At 44.0% G+C, this 18601-nt stretch overlaps 1 protein-coding gene across 1 annotated transcript in view; it reads left to right on the forward strand.

Moving 5' to 3' along the window:
- Positions 1–472: 472 nt before the first annotated feature.
- LOC126456095 (gastrin/cholecystokinin type B receptor-like) overlaps positions 473–18601 on the forward strand; it is a 61883-nt gene continuing 43754 nt past the window's right edge. Inside the window, exon 1 of the mRNA XM_050091850.1 lies at positions 473–639. Coding sequence (XP_049947807.1) covers positions 473–639 — 167 coding nt within the window. The remainder of the gene's footprint in view (positions 640–18601) is intronic.

Consider the following 18601-nt stretch of genomic DNA (forward strand, 5'->3'; position numbering starts at 1 on the left):
ACGACTTGCTGAGTTCACGCCCCGTAAAGATGCTGCACTACCCAGGGTAAAAGAAGGTCCGACGAGGTATTAGGAGGTATTCAATGTTGTCCTATGAAGACATGGTTGGAGACTGTGGCTGTTATTTGAAGACAAATGTTGATGGTGTTGAAACAGCGACCAGCCACAAATTTATTTCAGTTCCTTTATACAAAAGGTACCGTTACCGGTTTCGAATCATTACGATTCATCTTCAGATAGTTTTCATGCTTTCATTAGAACATGTGGTGCGCTTTTTTTTTACAGATTAATTAACCTACATTTCAAAACACTCCAAACTGACATTTCACAATTAATCTGTCTCAACACCATCAACATTAGAAGGAATCCCAAGAGTTTTGTCACCTCAGTGTACAGTCACTGTCTGTTCGCCTTATAAAAGCCACAAGTTCTAACAAACTTCTTTCGGCGGCGTCGCGAGCAGTTTCCCTGGATGGCGAACTGCGAGCTACCACCCAACTCGAACCTGTCGTTCGCGTTGTGGAGTGAGAACACCTACCTGAAGAACGTCGACCGCGTCGTCTATCTGGTGCTCTTCGGGCTGGTTGGTGGAGCCGCCATCGCACTGAACGTAGCAGAACTGTACGTCGTCTTCACCAGGTATGCTGCGCACATGCTCAGAGTGTATTACGACCGTTGTTCACTTCAGCGTGGAAATACGAGGCACAGTCATTAACATACTAGTCTGATATCAGTTTACATGGCACAGGAAAGATAACGACTCATATTTTAAGGAAAGTCATTAAAATATCTAGAACTATGACGTCCTGAGAGAAATTAACAATACATCTACATCTACATCCATACTCCGCAAGCCACCTGACGGTGTGTGGCGGAGGGCACCCTGAGTACCTCTATCGGTTCTCCCATCTATTGCAGTCTCGTATTGTTCGTGGAAATAAAGATTGTCGGTGTGCCACGGTGTGGGTTCTAATCTCTCTGCTTTTATCATCATGATCTCTTCGCCAGATATACGTAGGAGAGAGCAATATACTGCTTGACTCCTCGGTGCAGGTGTGTTCTCGAAACTTCAACAAAAGCCCGTACCGAGCTACTGAGCGTCTCTCTTGCAGAGTCTTCCACTGGAGCTTATCTATCGTCTCCGTAACGCTATCGCGATTACTATATGATCCTGTAACGAAGCGCACTGCTCTCCGTTGGATCTTTTCTATCTCTTCCATCAACCCTATCTGGTACGGATCCCACGCCGGTGAGCAGTATTCAAGCAGTGGGCGAACAAGTGTACTGTAACCTACTTCCTTTGTTTTCGGACTGCATTTCCATAGGATTCTTCCAATGAATCTTAGTCTAGCATCTGCTTTACCGACGATCAATTTTATATGGTAATTCCATTTTAAATCACTCCTAATGCCTACTCCCACATAATTTATGGAATTAACTGCTTCCAGTTGCTGATCTGCTATACTGTAGCTAACCGATAAAGGATCTTTCTTTCTATGTATTCGCAGCACATTACACTTGTCTACATTGAGATTCAATTGCCATTCCCTGCACCATGCGTCAATTCGTTGCAGATCCTCTTGCATTTCAGTACAATTTTCCATTGTTACACCCTCTCGATATACTACAGCATCATACCCAAAAAGCCTCAGTGAACTTCCGATGTTATCCACAGGTTCATATATATATATATATATATATATATATATATATATATATATATATATATATATATATATTGTGAATAGCAACGGTCCTACGACACTCCCCTGCGACACAACTGAAATCACTCTTACTTCGGAAGACTTCTCTCCATTGAGAATGACATGCTGCGTTCTGTTATCTAGGAACTCTTCAATCCAGTCACACAATTGGTCTGATAGTCCATATGCTCTTATTTTGTTCATTAAACGACTGTGGGGAACTGTATCGAACGCCTTGCGGAAGTCAAGAAACACGGCATCCACCTGGGAAACCGTGTCTATGGCCCTCTGAGTCTCGTGGACGAATAGCGCGAGCTGGGTTTCACACGACCGTCTTTTTCGAAACCCTTGGTGATTCCTACAGAGTAGATTTCTAGTCTCCAGAAAAGTCATTATACTCGAACATCATACGTGTTCCAAAATTCTACAACTGATCGACGTCAGAGATATAGGTCTATAGTTCTGCACATATGTTCGACTTCCCTTCTTGAAAACGGGGATGTCCTGTGCCCTTTTCCACAGATAATAAGATTAAAACTATAAGGGATATTGTTGAACGGGTGACAGGACAGACAGTCAGGGAACAAGATACGATAACAATTAAACTAAATGAAAATGTTATGACGGATAATTCACAAGCTGCAAGTGTTTTAACAATCACTTTCTAAATATAACAGTAAAAGTAGGATCAACTGGTTCAGTTGAAGAACAAAGAGTGAAACCGTTTATTAAAAATGTCACTCCACAAAACTTTTAGCAATTAGGAGTAGCACAAACATAATTCATTGAAATTAACTGAATTATAAAAATTCTAACAATCAAAGGTTTGTATGTTGATGCAATTTCAAACAGCATTCTGAAACGTTGTTCGAACTTCATAAGTAATGTTCTTAGTAAGGCGAGTAATGCGTGACATACAAAGGAAATTTTTTCAGACAGGTTGACATATGCAATGTTGTTAAGGCTCTCTACAAGAAAATTATCGTCCAGTTTCCTTATTAATATATTTTTCCAAAATACTGGAAAAAGTAATGAACTCAAGCGTAGTCTCACACGTAGATAATAAGAATTTACACGGCATATCACATTTTGAATTCCAAAATGGTTAGACTGGACTCGCATTCGGGAGGACGACGGTTCAATCCCGCGTCCGGCCATCCTGATTTAGGTTTTCCGTGATTTCTCTGAATCGCTCCAGGCAAATGCCCCGATGGTTCCTTTGAAAGGGCACAGCCGACTTCCTTCCCCATCCTTCCCTAATCCAATGAGACCGATGACCTTGATGTTTGGTCTCTTCCCCCCAACAACCCAACCCAACCCTAAATGGTTACCCAACCCTGCGAGCTATGTACACATTCAGCCACCAAAAACACTGACGGAAAAAAAACGTAGCACCAAGAAGGAGTTATGCGACATGAACGAAAGCTGGTAGGCGTGCTTGTACATCTGAAAGATGATGTCTATTTAGATTTCGCTCTAGTCGCCTAAGAGGATGCAAACCAGGTTTGCTTTAAATACACGCTGTAACGGTCGTGAGCGGTAGTCACCTTTGAGATTGGACGTGACGTGTCGATGTTAGTCAAGAATACCTTTAAGGCGAGAAAGACGCCATTATCAACACTTTACTGAGCCTGAACGTAGTCGTGTAATAGGGCTGTGAGAAGCTGTATGTTCCTTTTGCGAGACTGCAACAAGACTTTGTAGGAACGTAGCCACTGTACACGATTGCTGGTAGTGGTAGTCACGAGAATGTTTGGTCGCAAGAAGATCGGCTCCGCATCGCTACGTGGATATGCCGACAAGGAAGCCCATGGTGTTCGGTTTGTGGCTCTGGCACATCGTACTGCATCTGCAGTAGGCATCAAGTTGAGCGTCAGTTGGCACCACAGTGACACAACGAACTGTTACAAAACGGCTACTTCAAGGACAGTTCCGAGCCAGAAGCCCCGTAACTTTATGCCACCGACCCCAAACCACCTCCATTTGAGATTCAATTATTTCATGCGACAACTGATTGGCGGGCAGAGTGGAGACCTGTTGTGTTTCCTGATGAGAGCGGGTTATTCCTCGGTGCTAATGATGGCCGTGTGTTCGTTAGGAGCAGGCCGGTTGAAGACCTGCAACCAACCTGTCTACATGACAGACACACTGGACCTACAGTTACCGTCTGGGGTGTAATTTCGTACGACAGCAGGAACACTCTCGTGGTTATCCCTTGCACGGTGACTGCGAATTTGGTGTTCTGACCTGTTGTGCTGCTATTCATGACCAGCATTCCAGGGGTTGTCTTCCAGCCGGATAACTCTCGCCCACATAACGTTGTTGCAACCCAACATGCTCTTCAGAAAGTCGACATGCTACCTCGGCCTGCTCCGTCACCAGATCTGTCTTCAGGGACATCATCGGATGGCAACTCATGCACCATCCACAAACAACATTAACCATCCCAGTACTGGCCGACCATATGCAACAGGCATGAAATTCCATCCCTAAAACTGACGTCCAGCACCTGTAGAACACAATACATACCCGTTTGCAAGCTTGCATTCAACATTCTGGCGGTGACACCGGTTAATATTGTACCAGCATTTCACATTTGCAATGTCTAATCTCTTGCTCACATTAAACTGTGATCTAGCAATACCTTACATATGTTATGTAGACAAATGTGTACCTCAAATGCCATTACTATATATTAATTATTTTTGGTGTTGTGATTTTTTTCTGTCAGTGTATTTCAAGCCTTAAATAATAAAATATCGCCAATTGGTATGTTTTGTGTTCTTTCCAAGGCGTTGTATTGTTTAGATCATATTATAGTCCTAGAAAAACGTAAGTTTTATGGAATTGATGGATTTACTAAACAAACAGAATGGAAACATTCAGGCAATGTTGGAAAACTAGAAAATGAATTCCAGTTAAACATTAGTGTATGCATCAACAGCGTTCCAAACGATTGTCAGCAAATTACAGTGTTTATCGTCTACCACAATTACCAACGTCTTGCGAAGCTAAGAGTCAGTGGTCTACTATACCACAAAGACCAGCAGTCTCAATGAACAAAGATAGCCTCTATAGCATGAGAAGATAAGAGTGCGGCTGTTCCTGCAAAGAGAAATCAGATACATTAGTGTCCAACAGAACTAAATGGCACCACAGAAGATGGAAGGAGCGGGAAACAGACCAAATCTTTGCTGAGCATTGTCTGGAATGCAGAAAATGACGTGTAATGCAGCAGAAATACTGCACTGTCAACAAAAACTCTTCATGCTTTAAATACTGGAGGTAACGAGTCACCACAATAACCATCCTGAACAGTTGCTACGTGACTAAACAGACTAGTTCGCTTCCACTCCTTGATGCTCCGAAAATAGCATTCGAAAATCCTGACTGACTACCCATTCCATCTTTCTTATGTTATTCCGTATTATAAAGGGTTTTTCCAGTAATTAATTTTAGTATTTTACCATTTCATGTGTATTATTTTGTGATTAGTGTTCTAGGCTCATTTTTAGATGGTTATAAATTCGTTGCTTCAGTTATACAGGATGCATCATGCACTGAGGTGACAAAAGTCATGGGATACCTCCTAATATTGTGTAGGGTCTCCGTTTGCCTGGCGTAGTGCAGCAGCTCCACGTGGCATGGACTGAACAAGTCGTTGGACGTCCCGTGCTGAAATAATTAGTTTTGCTGCCTCTATGGACGTCCATAATTGCGAAACTGTTGCCAGTTCACGATTTTGTGCACGACTTGACTTCTCAATTATGTCTCGTAGATGTTCGATCGGATTCATGTCGGGCGATCTTGGTGGCCAAAGCATTCGCTGGAATTGCACAGAATGTTCTTCAGACTAATCACGAACAGTTGTGGTACGGTGACATGGCGCAGTGTCATCCATACAAATTCTATCATTGTTTGGGAAATAAAAGCCATGAATGGTTCCAAATGGACTCCAAAAAGCCAAACGTAAACATTTACAGTCAGTGATAGGTTCATTTGGGCCAGAGGACCTAGTCCATTACATGTAAACACAGCCGACACCGTTATGGAGCTACCACCAACTTGCACAGCGTCTTGTTGACAACTTGGGTCCATGGCTTCGTGGGGTCTATACCATACTCTAGCCGTACCATCAGCACTTACAAACTGAAATCAGGTTTCATCTGATCATACCACAGTTTTCCAAGGGTCCATCTGATATGGTCACTAGCCCCGGAAGTCGTTCTATCGGCAAAGGCAATCGTGTCAGTTGCCTGCTGCCATGGCTCACTAACGCAAGATTTCGCCGTAATATCCTAACGGATACGTTCGTCGTACCTCCCACGTTGATTTCTGCTGTTATTTCAAGCAGTGACCTTTTTTTAGACAAATCTACGCAAACGCCGCTGCGCTCGGTGAAGGCCGTCCGTCACTATGTTTTATGTAGTGACGGGCAATGCCCGAAATTTGATATTCTTGGTATACTCTTGACACTGTGGATCTCGGAATATCGAATTCCCCAATGATTTCCGAAATGTAATGTCCCATGTGTCTATCTCCAACTACTATTCCGCATTCAGAGTTTGTTAATTTAGGTCGTGTGGCCATAATGACGTCGGGAAGCTTTCCGTATGGACCACCTGAGTACAAGTGACAGCTCCGCCAAAGCACTGCCCTTTTATACCCTGTGTATGTCATACTATCGCCACCGGTGCGTGTGGATATCGGTAGCCCATGACTTTTGTCACCTCAGTGTAGTTAACAGCGAAAACTGGTGCATACATCGGATAGTAGAAGAGAAAATTTTCCAGTACACGTGAGTCCGCGAACGAGATAATGGGGAACGTGCGGTAACTGACTGCAGTAGGGAATACTGAATGAAACTGTGTGTGAAATAAAACTTTTCCATGAAGCCTCACTTCTGTAACAATTACGAGAAATGATCTTGTGCAAGTGAAGCTACATCTGAGGTCCCAGAAGGAAGCGATTTAGTCCCGCTGCTTTTCCTAATCTGCATAATCGATTCAGGAGACAATCTGAGCAGCTCTCTTATACTGTCTGCGTACGATTACGTCGTTTGCCGTCTAGTAAAGCCATCAGAACTTAAAAACGAATAACGAAATGATTTAGACAAGACATCTCATACTGCATAAAGTGTCAATTGACTTATAATCTAAAAAACATATGACGTTCTCTACATGAATTCCACAAAAAATTCGGTAAATTTCAGTTACTCCATAAATCACTCAGATTTAAAAGTAGTCGATTCAACTAAATACCCAGGGATTGCAATTATGAATAACTTAAACTGGAACCAGTACGTATAATTTTTTTTAGCGAAGGTGAACCCAAGAAGCTTTTTTGGCAAAACATTTATTAGACACAACAATCTGCTAAACAGACTGTCTTCACTACGCTTGTCCACCCTCTCCTGCATTATTACTGCGCATTGTGGCATACTTAACAGATATGATTGACAGAGGAATCGAAAAGGTCCAAAGGAGGAAAATCGTTTTGTATTATCGCGTAATAGGTGAGTGTCGCGGTTATCAGAACTCGCACCTACCCCAGACAGGTATGACCACTGTGATAAAATAACAGAAGTCAGAGCTCGCTCGAAAACATTTAGGTGCGTATGTTGCCCGCGCTATGTTCGAGAGTGAAACGGTAAACAAACGTTCTAAAAGTCTTGCTATGAACCCTCGTGCAGATACTTAAGTGCAAATTTTAGACTAATCATGTATGCACTATAACATCATCGTCAGTAACTTTAGACAACGAAATAAACCTGAAAACTAGGTCATGTACGCACAGTAATAAATAATCGGGGATATTTTTTTTTCCTGGTACAACGTTAACTTGCTACCCTCAGTAATTCCCGTCTTCAGCACAGAGAACAACTCAATACGCAGGATTTAAGTACTACATAAGAAAGACAAGCTTATATTTGGAAGCGTGCGTCGAAGAATCACTAATTTCAAAATTTTCGGAAATTTATAACAGAACTACTGCCAATCCTTATGGCCGAGAGTAAGTCTTACGAAGGCTAATTAATGAAAAGGACAGCCTACTTTTAGCACAATACGTGTTAATAGGAAAAGCACAATCCTTCTACAAAGCGTTCTAATGCTCCATCAAATGATCAAGCAGTCATGGTAGCTGATATAGAATTCAAAAACATGGTGCTACGACCGTTAACAATATACAGTAACGTAACAGGGATCTTAGGCGGCCTTAAACCGGTCTCTTTGGAATAAAACTGACGTTACCTGTTGGGTAGATTCACCACGGGTACTGGAGGAAGATTCTGGTGTCGCCTTCGTACATTTCGAGCATATATATATATATATATACACTCCTGGAAATTGAAATAAGAACACCGTGAATTCATTGTCCCAGGAAGGGGAAACTTTATTGACACATTCCTGGGGTCAGATACATCACATGATCACACTGACAGAACCACAGGCACATAGACACAGGCAACAGAGCATGCACAATGTCGGCACTAGTACAGTGTATATCCACCTTTCGCAGCAATGCAGGCTGCTATTCTCCCATGGAGACGATCGTAGAGATGCTGGATGTAGTCCTGTGGAACGGCTTGCCATGCCATTTCCACCTGGCGCCTCAGCTGGACCAGCGTTCGTGCTGGACGTGCAGACTGCGTGAGACGACGCTTCATCCAGTCCCAAACATGCTCAATGGGGGACAGATCCGGAGATCTTGCCGGCCAGGGTAGTTGACTTACACCTTCTAGAGCACGTTGGGTAACACGGGATACATGCGGACGTGCATTGTCCTGTTGGAACAGCAAGTTCCCTTGCCGGTCTAGGAATGGTAGAACGATGGGTTCGATGACGGTTTGGATGTACCGTGCACTATTCAGTGTCCCCTCGACGATCACCAGTGGTGTACGGCCAGTGTAGGAGATCGCTCCCCACACCATGATGCCGGGTGTTGGCCCTGTGTGCCTCGGTCGTATGCAGTCCTGATTGTGGCGCTCACCTGCACGGCGCCAAACACGCATACGACCATCATTGGCACCAAGGCAGAAGCGACTCTCATCGCTGAAGACGACACGTCTCCATTCGTCCCTCCATTCACGCCTGCCGCGACACCACTGGAGGCGGGCTGCACGATGTTGGGGCGTGAGCGGAAGACGGCCTAACGGTGTGCGGGACCGTAGCCCAGCTTCATGGAGACGGTTGCGAATGGTCCTCGCCGATACCCCAGGAGCAACAGTGTCCCTAATTTGCTGGGAAGTGGCGGTGCGGTCCCCTACGGCACTGCGTAGGATCCTACGGTCTTGGCGTGCATCCGTGCATCGCTGCGGTCCGGTCCCAGGTCGACGGGCACGTGCACCTTCCGCCGACCACTGGCGACAACATCGATGTACTGTGGAGACCTCACGCCCCACGTGTTGAGCAATTCGGCGGTACGTCCACCCGGCCTCCCGCATGCCCACTATACGCCCTCGCTCAAAGTCCGTCAACTGCACATACGGTTCACGTCCACGCTGTCGTGGCATGCTACCAGTGTTAAAGACTGCGATGGAGCTCCGTATGCCACGGCAAACTGGCTGACACTGACGGCGGCGGTGCACAAATGCTGCGCAGCTAGCGCCATTCGACGGCCAACACCGCGGTTCCTGGTGTGTCCGCTGTGCCGTGCGTGTGATCATTGCTTGTACAGCCCTCTCGCAGTGTCCGGAGCAAGTATGGTGGGTCTGACACACCGGTGTCAATGTGTTCTTTTTTCCATTTCCAGGAGTATATATATATATATATATATATATATATATATACATATACAGGGGGGGTCCATTGATCGTGACCGGGCCAAATATCTGTCGAAATACGCGTCAAACGAAAAAATTACAAGGAACGAAACTTGTCTAGCTTGAAGGGCGCTATGGTTGGCCCGCTAGATGGCGCTGCCATAGGTCAAACGGATATCAACTGCTGTTTTTAAAATAGGAACCCCCATTTTTATTACATATTCGTGTAGTAAAGAAATATGAATGTTTTAGGTGGACCACTTTTTTCGCTTAGATGGCGCTGTAATAGTCACAAACATATGGCTCACGATTTTGGACGAACAGTTGGTAACAGGTAGGTTTTTTAAATTAAAATACAGAACGTAGGTATGTTTGAACATTTTATTTCGGTTGTTCCAATGTGATACATGTACCTTTGTGATCTTATCATTTCTAAGAACGCATGCTGCTACAGCGTGATTACCTGTAAACACTAAATTAATGCAATAAACGCTCAAAATGATATCCTTCAAACTCAATGCATTTGGCAATACGTGTAACGACATTCCTCTTAACAGCGAGTGGTTGGCCTTCCGTAATGTATGCACATGCATTGACAATGCGCTAACGCATGTTGTCAGGCGTTGTCGGTCGATCACGATAGCAAATATCCTTCAACTTTCCCTACAGAAAGAAATCCGGGGAAGTCAGATCCGGTGAACGTGCGGGCCATGGTATGGTGCTTCGACGACCAATCCACCTCTCATTAAATATGCTATTCAATACCGCTTCAACCGCACGCGAGCTATGTGCCAGACATCCATCCTGTTGGAAGTACATAGCCATTCTGTCGTGCAGTGAAATATCTTGTAGTAACATCGGTAGACTATTACGTAGGACATCAGCATACATTGCACCATTTGGATTTCCATCGATAAAATGGGCGCCAATTATCCTTCCTCCCATAATGCCGCACCATACATTAACTCGCCAAGGTCGCTGATGTTCCACTTGTCGCAGCCATCGTGGATTTTCCGTTGCCCAATAGTGTATATTATGCCGGTTTGCGTTACCGCTGTTGGTGAATGACGCTTCGTCGCTAAATAGAACGCGTGCAAAAGATCTGTCATCGTCCCGTAATTTCTCTTGTGCCCAGTGGCAGACCTGTACACGACGTTCAAAGTCGTGCAATTCCTGGTGCATAGAAATATGGTACGGGTGCAGTCGATGTTGATATAGCATTCTCAACACCGACGTTTTTGAGATTCCCGAATCTCGCGGAATTTGTCTGCTGGTGATGTGCGGATTTGCAGCTAAAACACATACTTGGGCATCATCATTTGTTGCAGGTGGTGGTTGAACACTTCCTGTTTCCTTAAATAACGTAACTATCCGGCGAACGCTCCGGACAGTTGGATGATGTCGTCCAGGATACCGAGCAACATACAGGGTGTTTCAAAAATGACCGGTATATTTGAAACGGCAATAAAAACTAAACGAGCAGCGATAGAAATACACCGTTTGTTGCAATATGCTTGGGACAACAGTACATTTTCAGGCGGACAAACTTTCGAAATTACAGTAGTTACAATTTTCAACAACAGATGGCGCTGCAAGTGATGTGATAGATATAGAAGACAACGCAGTCTGTGGGTGCGCCATTCTGTACGTCGTCTTTCTGCTGTAAGCGTGTGCTGTTCACAACGTGCAAGTGTGCTGTAGACAACATGGTTTATTCCTTAGAACAGAGGATTTTTCTGGTGTTGGAATTCCACCGCCTAGAACACAGTGTTGTTGCAACAAGACGAAGTTTTCAAAGGAGGTTTAATGTAACCAAAGGACCGAAAAGCGATACAATAAAGGATCTGTTTGAAAAATTTCAACGGACTGGGAACGTGACGGATGAACGTGCTGGAAAGGTAGGGCGACCGCGTACGGCAACCACAGAGGGCAACACGCAGCTAGTGCAGCAGGTGATCCAACAGCGGCCTCGGGTTTCCGTTCGCCGTGTTGCAGCTGCGGTCCAAATGACGCCAACGTCCACGTATCATCTCATGCGCCAGAGTTTACACCTCTATCCATACAAGATTCAAACGCGGCAACCCCTCAGCGCCGCTACCATTGCTGCACGAGAGACATTCGCTAACGATATAGTGCACAGGATTGATGACGGCGATATGCATGTGGGCAGCATTTGGTTTACTGAGGAAGCTTAGTTTTACCTGGACGGCTTCGTCAATAAACAGAACTGGCCCATATGGGGAACCGAAAAGCCCCATGTTGCAGTCCCATCGTCCCTGCATCCTCAAAAAGTACTGGTCTGGGCCGCCATTTCTTCCAAAGGAATCATTGGCCCATTTTTCAGATCCGAAACGATTACTACATCACGCTATCTGGACATTCTTCGTGAATTTGTGGCGGTACAAACTGCCTTAGACGACACTGCCAACACCTCGTGGTTTATGCAAGATGGTGCCCGGCCACATCGCACGGCCGACGTCTTTAATTTCCTGAATGAATATTTCGATGATCGTGTGATTGCTTTGGGCTATCCGAAACATACAGGAGGCGGCGTGGATTGGCCTCCCTATTCGCCAGACATGAACCCCTGTGACTTCTTTCTGTGGGGGCACTTGAAAGACCAGGTGTACCGCCAGAATCCAGAAACAATTGAACAGCTGAAGCAGTACATCTCATCTGCATGTGAAGCCATTCCGCCAGACACGTTGTCAAAGGTTTCGGGTAATTTCATTCAGAGACTACGCCATATTATTGCTACGCATGGTGGATATGTGGAAAATATCGTACTATAGAGTTTCCCAGACCGCAGCGCCATCTGTTGTTGAAAATTGTAACTATTGTAATTTCGAAAGTTTGTCTGCCTGAAAATGTACTGTTGTCCCAAGCATATTGCAACAAACGGTGTATTTCTATCGCTGCTCGTTTAGTTTTTATTGCCGTTTCAAATATACCGGTCATTTTTGAAACACCCTGTACATAGCACACGCCAGTTGGGCATTTTGATCACAATAGCCGTACATCAACACGAAATCGACCTTTTCCGCAATTGGTAAACGGTCCATTTTAACACGGGTAATGTATCACGAAGCAAATACCGTCCGCACTGGCGGAATGTTATGTAATACCACGTACTTATATGTTTGTGACAATAACAGCGCCATCTATCACATAGCGAAGAAAGTGGTCCAACTAAAACATTCATATTTCTTTACGTACTGCACGAATATGTAATAAAAATAGCGTTTCCTATTTTAAAAAACGCAGTTGATATCCGTTTGGCCTATGGCAGCGCCATCTAGCGGGCCAACCATAGCGCCATCTGGTTTCCCCCTTCAAGTTAGACGAGTTTCGTTCTTTGTAGTTTTTTCGTTTGATGCTTATTTCATGAGATAGTTGGCCCGGTCACTATCAATGGACCACCCTATATATATATACTGGGTGATCTAAAAGTCAGTATAAATTTGAAAACTGAACAAATCACGGAATAATGTAGGTAGAGAGGTACAAATTGACACACTTGCTTGGAATAACATGGGGTTTTAATAGAACCAAAAAAATACAAAAGTTCAAAAAATGTCCGACATATGGCGCTTCATCTCATCAGAATAGCAGTAATTAGCATAACAAAGTAAGACAAAGCAAAGATGATGTTCTTTACCGGAAATGCTCAATATATCCACCATCATTCCTCAACAATAACTGTGTCGCAGAATAATGTTGTGAACAGCACTGTAAAGCATGCCCGGAATTATGGTGAGGCATTGGCGTCGGATTTTGTCTTTCAACATCCCTAGAGATGTCGGTCGATCACGATACACTTGCGACTTCAGGCAACCCCAAAGCCAATAATCGCACGGACTGAGGTCTGGGGACCTGGGAGGCCAAGCCTGACGAAAGTGGCGGCTGAGCACACGATCATCACCAAACGACGCGCGCAAGAGATCTTTCACGCGTCTAGCAGTATGGGGTGAAGCGCCATCCTGCGTAAACATCGTACTTTCCAGCAGGTGTTTATCAGCCAGGCTGGGGACGATGCGATTCTGTAACATATCGGCGTACCTCTCACCCGTCACGGTAGCAGCTACAAAACCAGAATCACGCATTTCCTCGAAGAAAAAAGGCCCGATAACGGTAGGCGTGGTAAATCCAACCCAAACCGTGACTTTCTCGTCGTGCAATGGAGTTTCCAAGACAGTTCTAGGATTTTCGGTAGACCAAATTCTGCAGTTGTGGGCGTTGACAGACCCTGGGAGTGTGAAATGAGCTTCGTCGGTCCACAACACGTTACTCAACCAATCGTCATCTTCCGCCATCTTTTGAAACGCCCACACCGCAAATGCCCTCCGCTTCACTAAATCGCCAGGTAACAGTTCATGATGCCTATGGATTTTGTACGGATAGCATCGGAGGGTACGCCTCAGTATCAATCAAACAATAGTGTATGGAATGCCGGTACGACGTGCGACTGCACGAGCGCTGACTTCCCCGTGCATGGACGAACCCGCTATAGTCTCCATTTCTTCCTGAACTGTGGCTTCGAACTTCGAAATCATTCTTGCCACAGCTCCATTTGTCAACAGACCTTTTCCCGTTCGAATCCCCTTCCTATGGCGATAGGATCGTAACGCTGAACTAGCACACTCCCCATTCTGATAATACAGCTTCACTAAAAGCGCCTTGTCTGGTAACGTCAACATGCTGCGACTGCTGGCGCATCCGATTCTCCCTCTCATTACAGCTCCTTTTATACACGATTGTCATGCGCAGTCACTGACGTTTTGCTGTCCAGCGCCATCTGTCGGACATTTTGTGAACTTTTTTTTGTTTTAATAAAACCCCATGTCATTTCAAGCATGTGTGTCAATTTTTACCTCTCTATCTACATTATTCCGTGGTTTATTAAGTTTTCAAATTTATACTGACTTTTTCCTACCCCCATGAACCATGGACCTTGCCGTTGGTGGGGAGGCTTGCGTGCCTCAGCGATACAGATGGCCGTACCGTAGGTGCAACCACAACGGAGGGGTATCTGTTGAGAGGCCAGACAAACGTGTGGTTCCTGAAGAGGGGCAGCAGCCTTTTCAGTAGTTGCAGGGGCAACAGTCTGGATGATTGACTGACCTGGCCCTGCAACAATAACCAAAACGGCATTGCTGTGCTGGTACTGCGAACGGCTGAAAGCAAGGGGAAACTACAGCCGTAATTTTTCCCGATGACATACAGCTTTACTGTATGATTAAATGATGATGGCGTCCTGTTGGGTAAAATATTTCCGAGGTAAAATAGTCCCCCATTCGGATCGCCGGGCGGGGACTACTCAAGAGGACGTCGTTATCAAGAGAAAGAAAACTGGCGTTCTACGGATCGGAGCGTGGAATGTCAGATCCCTTAATCGGACAGGTAGGTTAGAAAATTTAAAAAGGGAAATGGATAGGCTGAAGTTAGATATAGTGGGAATTAGTGAAGTTCGATGGCAGGAGGAACAAGACTTTTGGTAAGGTGAATACAATGTTATAAATACAAAATCAAATAGGAGTCACGCAGGAGTAAGTTTAATAATGAATAAAAAAAATAGGAGTGCGGGTAAGCTACTACCAACAGCATAGTGAACGCATTATTGTGGCCAAGATAGACACAAAGCCCATGCCTACTACAGTAGTACAAGTTTATATGCCGACTAGCTCTGCAGATGATGAAGAAATTGATGAAATGTATGATGAGATAAAAGAAATTGTTCAGATAGTGAAGGGAGACGAAAATTTAATAGTCATGGGTGACTGGAATTCGAGAGTAGGAAAAGGGAGAGAAGGAAACATAGTGGGTGAATATGGATTGGGGGAGAGAAATGAAAGAGGAAGCCGTCTGGTAGAATTTTGCACAGAGCATAACTTAATCATAGCTAACACTTGGTTCAAGAATCATAAAAGAAGGTTGTATACATGGAAGAATCCTGGAGATACTAGAAGGTATCAGATAGATTATACAATCGTAAGACAGAGATTTAGGAACCAGGTTTTAAATTGTAAGACATTTCCAGGGGCAGATGTGGACTCTGATCACAATCTATTGGTTATGAACTGTAGATTAAAACTGAAGAAACTGCAAAAAGGTGGGAAGTTAAGTAGATGGGACCTGGATAAACTGACTAAACCAGAGGTTGTACACAGGGAGAGCATAAGGGACCAATTGACAGGAATGGGGGAAAGAAATACAGTAGAAGAAGAATGGGTAGCTCTGAGGGATGAAGTAAGGAAGGCAGCAGAGGATCAAGTAGGTAAAAAGACGAGGGCTAGTAGAAATCCTTGGGTAACAGAAGACATATTGAATTTAATTGATGAAAGGAGAAAATATAAAAACGCAGTAAAAGAAGCAGGCAAAAAGGAATACAAACGTCTCAAAAATGAGATCGACAGGAAGTGCAAAACGGCTAAGCAGGGATGGCTAGAGGACAAATGTAAGGATGTAGTGGCTTATCTCACTAGGGGTAAGATAGATACTGCCTACAGGAAAATTAAAGAGACCTTTGGAGAAAAGAGAACCACTTGTATGAATATCAAGAACTCAGATGGAAACCCAGTTCTAAGCAAAGAAGGGAAAGCAGAAAGGTGGAAGGAGTATATAGAGGGTCTATACAAGGGCGATGTACTTGAGGACAATATTATGGAAATGGAAGACGATGTAGATGAAGATGAAATGGGAGATATGATACTGCGTGAAGAATTTGACAGAGCACTGAAAGATCTGCGTCGAAACAAGGCCCCGGGTGTAGACAACATTCCATTAGAACTACTGACAGCCTTGGGAGAGTCAGTCCTGACAAAACTCTACCATCTGGTGAGCAAGATGTATGAGACAGGCGAAATACCCTCAGACTTCAAGAATAATATAATAATTCCAATCCCAAAGAAATCAGGTGTTGACAGATGTGAAAATTACCGAGCTATCAGTTTAATAAGTCACAGCTGCAAAATACTAACGCGAATTCTTTACAGGCGAATGGAAAAACTGGTAGAAGCCGACCTCGGCGAAGACCAGTTTGGACTCCGCAGAAATGTTGGAACACGTGAGGCAGTACTGACCCTACGACTTATCTTAGAAAATAGATTAAGGAAAGGCAAACCTACATTTCTAGCATTTGTAGAGAGAGAAAGCTTTTGACAATGTTGACAGGAATACTCTCTTACAAATTCTAAAGGTGGCAGGGGTAAAATACAGGGAGCGAAAGGCTATTTACAATTTGTACAGAAACCAGATGGCAGTTATAAGAGTCGAGGGGCAGTGGTTGGGAAATGAGTGAGACAGGGTTCTAGCCTATCCCCCATGTTATTCAATCTGTATATTGAGCAAGCAATAAAGGAAACAAAAGAAAAATTCGGAGCAGGTATTAAAGTCCATGGAGAAGAAATAAAAACGTTGAGGTTCGCCGATGACAGTGTAATTCTGTCAGAGACAGCAAAGGACTTGGAAGAGCAGTTGAACGGAATGGACAGTGTCTTGAAAGGAGGATATAAGATGAACATCAACAAAAGCAAAACGAGGATAATGGAACGTAGTCGAATTAAGTCGGGTGATGCTGAAGGAATTAGATTAGGAAATGAGACACTTAAAGTAGTAAAGGAGTTTTGCTATTTGGGGAGCAAAATAACTGATGATGGTCGAAGTGGGGAAGATATAAAATGTTGACTGGTAATGGCAAGGAAACCATTTCTAAAGAAGAGAAATTTGTTAACATCGAGCATAGATTTACGTGTCAGGTAGTCTTTTTTAAAAGTATTTGTATGGTGTGTAGCCATGCATGGATGTGAAACGTGGACGATAACTAATTTAGAGAAGAAAAGAGTAGAAGGTTTTGAAATGTGGTGCTACAGAAGAATGCTGAAGATTAGATGGGTAGATCACATAACTAATGAGGAGGTATTGAATAGAATTGGGGAGAAGAGGAGTTTGTGGCACAACTTGACAAGAAGAAGGGACCGGTTGGTAGGACATGTTCTGAGGCGTCAAGGGATCACAAATTTAGCTTTGGAGGGCAGCATGGAGATTAAAAATCGTAGAGGGAGACCAGGAGATGAATACAATCAGCAGATTCAGAAGGATATAGGTTGCAGTAAGTACTGGGAGATGAAGAAGCTTGCACAGGATAGAGTAGCATGGAGAGCTGCATCAAACCAGTCTCAGGACTGAAGACAACAACAACAACAACACTGACTTTTTGTTCACCCGGTATATATATACATATACTTCCCATAGGTTCATGTTAACGAAGCGACTCCTAACTGATCTTTATCAAACTGCGATCCGTTAACTAGCGTGTTTAAAAATCTTTATCTGCATATGGGGATATAGATGTTTAAACACGCTACTAAACGGATCACAGTTTGATAAAGATCAGTTAGGTGTCGCTTCGTTAACATGAACCTATGGGAAGTATACTATTATGTGTTAAACAGTTCTGCCGTCTGGGGAGTAAGGTTACACAAGACGGCCGAAACAGGTAAGACATCACAAGCAACCAAACAACGAAAGATCTTAGCTTGTCGCAAACAGTGACTTGGAGTCAAGGAATGGGTTCCTGAAACTTAACGTGTGGAGCTCATGAATGTGTGAACCGAAACGTGGTTGTCGGAAACAAGAGAATACGAAACTGGGCGCATTTGAAAAATGTAAAAATCGTGTCAAATGATGAAGTACCAACAAAGAAACATGTTATGGAACATCTTGACCAGAACAAGGAAGTGGCAACGCGAGTAACCCCCACCTCCGATTCTGTATAGCACACATTCAAACGTCTGATTCTTCTACAAATTAGTTAATGTGAAAGATATTTGACGATAAGCATATAAGGAGAAAGAGTTTAAAATTACGTTTAAAGTTTGTTAGAAGTCTACCAGTGCTCTCAGTCTCAAACACTTGTTGAATACAGTCTGGGTCATTTGGGCGTAGCGAGTTACAGAGCCTGAAGACAAATACACAGTTTGTAACAGTAATACTTAATTTATTGTGTTAACGGAAGATGATGCCGCTTGCAAGAGGTCGATGTGGGCATTGACTAAACTGGTCAGTTAAATGCCTGATCCCGTCGGAACTAACGGGAATCAGAACCCCGCCCCCGCAATTTTTCAGATACGTAATATGC

This window comes from Schistocerca serialis, chromosome 2 (assembly GCF_023864345.2).
Source record: "Schistocerca serialis cubense isolate TAMUIC-IGC-003099 chromosome 2, iqSchSeri2.2, whole genome shotgun sequence".
NCBI classification, from domain to species: Eukaryota; Metazoa; Arthropoda; class Insecta; order Orthoptera; family Acrididae; genus Schistocerca; species Schistocerca serialis.